General features: G+C 45.0%; 1 protein-coding gene across 3 annotated transcripts in view; it reads left to right on the top strand.

Annotated features, from left to right (window-relative positions):
* The first annotated feature begins 320 nt into the window (after positions 1–320).
* Positions 321–4,244, top strand: part of LOC109886328 (protein naked cuticle homolog 2-like) — an 88,539-nt gene continuing 84,615 nt past the window's right edge. The window contains exons 1-4 of one of the 3 annotated variants that reach the window (XM_031821869.1): positions 321–502; positions 1,744–1,832; positions 1,958–1,984; positions 2,113–2,204. In XM_031821869.1, the coding sequence (XP_031677729.1) occupies positions 1,808–1,832; positions 1,958–1,984; positions 2,113–2,204 (144 nt within the window). In that variant the 5' untranslated portion in view covers positions 321–502; positions 1,744–1,807. Of the gene's footprint in view, positions 503–1,377; positions 1,833–1,957; positions 1,985–2,112; positions 2,205–4,244 lie in introns of those variants that run through there. The other 2 variants (XM_031821868.1, XM_031821870.1) reach the window with 2 other exon arrangements.

The following is a 4,244-nucleotide window of genomic DNA, read 5'->3' on the forward strand; positions in this document are numbered from 1 at the left end:
ATGTATAGACTACTGCGAGCTGGTGCACATGGTTCTGAGCGCAACCCATGTATAGACTACTGCCGAGCTGGTGCACATGTTTACATGGTTCTGCGCGCAACCCATGTATAGACTACTGCCGAGCTAGTGCACATGTTTACATGGTTCTGCGCGCAACCCATGTATAGACTACTGCCGAGCTAGTGCACATGTTTACATGGTTCTGAGCGCAACCCATGTATAGACTACTGTCGAGCTAGTGCACATGTTTACATGGTTCTGCGCGCAACCCATGTATAGACTACTGCCGAGCTAGTGCACATGTTTACATGGTTCTGCGCGCAACCCATGTATAGACTACTGCCGAGCTAGTGCACATGTTTACATGGTTCTGCGCGTGCTTCAGGTCATAGAAATCTGAACGCACTTCCGGTGTTTTGTAAAGTTGTTAAATTATACTTGTCTGTGCATATATGGAATCACATTCCTACTGGCGAAGGACCAACTGCACGGAGTACAGCCGGTAAAGTACGTTACAATATCATTGAATTCAGCATTCTGGCTTGTAGAGGTTGTGAGAGGACACTTTCCTGATCCAAACGCTCATTGATGCCTGATGTAGAATTCAATGAAATTCAACATCGGCGGTTTCCAGGAAAAATAATTCTAGGGTGCTATTTGGGACGTAGACTTTGATAATCAGTGCATGATTTGGACGTAAATATAGGTACCGGTACTCAGCTCCGATGTGCCCAAGTCAAGCACTGTTGATAATGCAGATGTTGAGGATAGAGTGTGACACAAAGGCTGACATTACATTCTGACAGACATCATACTCTCTTTGTATATTATACTCCCAAATGAATAAGGTTAGTTATCACTATCTTTTTTTTAATACTTAGCAGGCTTTGATATTGAAACATTAGGAAATTGTCAAGTTACAAGAGCTCACCTATGCTGATTCAACAGTATGGAACAAACATGGCCTAATATCTAAATATACTGTCTTTTGCATTATTTCGTTTTTTGTGTGTTATTTCTTACATTATTAGGCCAGAATTTGTTTGGTGTTTTATTACACACAGCCTGGGAGAACTAGTGGATATCAGAGCAGCGGAAACTCACCAGCACTACCAGCATTACGCCTGTTCTACTGTATCTAAGTCTATGCCGCTCTGACATTTCTCACCCACTATTCATATATTCTTAATTCCATCCATTTACTTTAGATTTGTGTGTATTGTTGTGAAATTGTTAGATATTACTCTTAGATATTACTGCACTGTTAGAGCTAGAAACACAAGCATTTCGCTACACCCGCAATAACATCTGCCAAACAGGTGGACATTTTATTTTTTGTTTTTTGTTTTTTGTTGTTATACTGGAACAAAATCACCAGCAAAAGTAAATACCTGTTTGAAATCAGTCCAACAGGGGACGGTATTTAGCAGACACTTTGAGGGTGTACCTACAGCCATGCCTACTACTTAGATTGTGTTGAGCGCCTCCTGCTCTGCGCTACGCTACCGCCAGACGGACACACATTCTTCCATTCAGTCAGTCAGTTGGCTTGTCTGACGCTAAAGTGCAAGTCGACTGTAGTCTCCCTTCTCTCGGGATTTGTTTTGAGAGAAAGAGCGTTGTTTCTGTACAGCAAAAGAAAACACGTGTGTATATTGGTTATTTTGAATGCGCTTGGAGAAAGTTAAATTAGACTATTTTCTTGCAAAAACGCGGACACAATGTGACAATGTTGACCAGCAGACTGGGTTATCCATGACGGATTGGTAAAGAGCTGTTCATTAATCAAGGAAAAAGGGACGTAGCAATGGGGAAACTTCAGTCCAAACATGGTAAGATATATCTCTTATAAACAATTTTATATGAGTATTCCATACTGATTGATCATTAATTAATATTTTGTTCACATTGTAACGAATTTCTCATTTGAATGTCCATATTGTGCTGTGATCTAAAGCGGGCAAACGTAGAGAGAACCCCGAAGGTGAGGATAACCCTCTATCATCCTTTAGAAATAACGCATTAAACCTTGTTTTAAACCTTACATTATCTTATTATCTAGACACAAGTTAATATCATTGATAGTCATTATAATTCGCCCCCGATTTGTAGGAGACAGTTTTGTTGTGAACGCTTTCCTCCGAAGAGCGATGGGGGAATGTGAGATGTACAGCTCCTCAGATCACAAACTGAACAACATTCAGGTAGGAAACGAAACACTTGTAGTTTACACCTTTTTAAATAATGTTTTCCTATGTGCTTTCTTGGATAAAATGATACAAAAGTAATAATAATTATAAGAATGTGGCTAATGATTATAATGATTTGGATACTGAAAATAATGCTAATAATAATAATTGGATAATAGTCTATTATAAATAACATACATGACTCTTGAACACAGGTTGAGAAGCTTGTATATTAGATGGTCCATAGATGGTCTACAGTTGTGATCAGTTGTGATTAGAAGTTCCTCTAATGCTGCCCCAGGAGGACAAATCAATGAACTCCTTCATGATTCAGACATCATTTTGGGGACTGGCGCTCCATAAAATGCAATTTATTGAAATGAAAGATTTAATGATTGAAATGAAGATTTGTATCCAAAATCTCGAGGTTGTTTTCTAGCATTATTTTGTATGTTTGCAAGTCATGTTTCCCCCCTAGAAACGAGATTTGGTAAAGCCTGGCCTAGGAGTTGGTGACTGAAGGGGAAGGTTTGCCCATACTTCATTTAGACAAGGACACAGACTGGGGTGTGGTGTCAGTCTGTCTGGCAGGTCCAGGTTGGCAGAAGGACAGTGTTGTGTCATACCTGTCCCCCTGCCTGTAGATGAAGTGCTCTCTCTACCACACACCAGCAGAACTCAACTCACTGTGATCTGCAGTCATTAAGTAAACATTCAAAGGCCTTTGCAAAGACATGTTGATGTGCATGAAGTTGCAGATTTTAGTTGTTGTTGTTTCTGTCATATCTGGCGCTGAGACAACAGTGTTGTGGTTATTCCCCTGGCTGGGATGTACACTGGGGAGGTAACAGACTGGCTGGGACAACAGTGTTGTGGTTATTCCCCTGGCTGGGATGTAGACTGGGGAGGTAACAGACTGGCTGGGATGTACACTGGGGAGGTAACAGACTGGCTGGGCTGTACACTGGGGAGGTAACAGACTGGCTGGGATGTACACTGGGGAGGGTAACAGACTGGCTGGGACAACAGTGTTGTGGTTATTCCCCTGGCTGGGATGTACACTGGGGAGGTAACAGACTGGCTGGGATGTACACTGGGGAGGTAACAGACTGGCTGGGCTGTACACTGGGGAGGGTAACAGACTGGCTGGGATGTACACTGGGGAGGTAACAGACTGGCTGGGATGTACACTGGGGAGGTAACAGACTGGCTGGGATGTACACTGGGGAGGTAACAGACTGGCTGGGATGTACACTGGGGAGGTAACAGACTGGCTGGGCTGTACACTGGGGAGGTAACAGACTGGCTGGGATGTACACTGGGGAGGTAACAGACTGGCTGGGATGTACACTGGGGAGGTAACAGACTGGCTGGGATGTACGCTGGGGAGGTAACAGACTGGCTGGGATGTACACTGGGGAGGTAACAGACTGGCTGGGATGTACACTGGGGAGGTAACAGACTGGCTGGGATGTACGCTGGGGAGGTAACAGACTGGCTGGGATGTACACTGGGGAGGTAACAGACTGGCTGGGCTGTACACTGGGGAGGTAACAGACTGGCTGGGATGTACACTGGGGAGGGTAACAGACTGGCTGGGATGTACACTGGGGAGGTAACAGACTGGCTGGGATGTACACTGGGGAGGTAACAGACTGGCTGGGGATGTACGCTGGGGAGGTAACAGACTGGCTGGGATGTACACTGGGGAGGTAACAGACTGGCTGGGCTGTACACTGGGGAGGTAACAGACTGGCTGGGATGTACACTGGGGAGGTAACAGACTGGCTGGGACAACAGTGTTGTGGTTATTCCCCTGGCTGGGATGTACACTGGGGAGGTAACAGACCGGCTGGGACAACAGTGCTGTGGTTATTCCCCTGGCTGGGATGGACACTGGGGAGGTAACAGACTGGCTGGGACAACAGTGTTGTGGTTATTCCCCTGGCTGGGATGTAGACTGGGGAGGTAACAGACTGGCTGGGACAACAGTGTTGTGGTTATTCCCCTGGCTGGGATGTAGACTGGGGAGGTAACAGGACTGGCTGGGACAAC

The sequence above is a fragment of the Oncorhynchus kisutch genome, unplaced genomic scaffold, assembly GCF_002021735.2.
Source record: "Oncorhynchus kisutch isolate 150728-3 unplaced genomic scaffold, Okis_V2 scaffold4025, whole genome shotgun sequence".
Taxonomy (NCBI): Eukaryota; Metazoa; Chordata; class Actinopteri; order Salmoniformes; family Salmonidae; genus Oncorhynchus; species Oncorhynchus kisutch.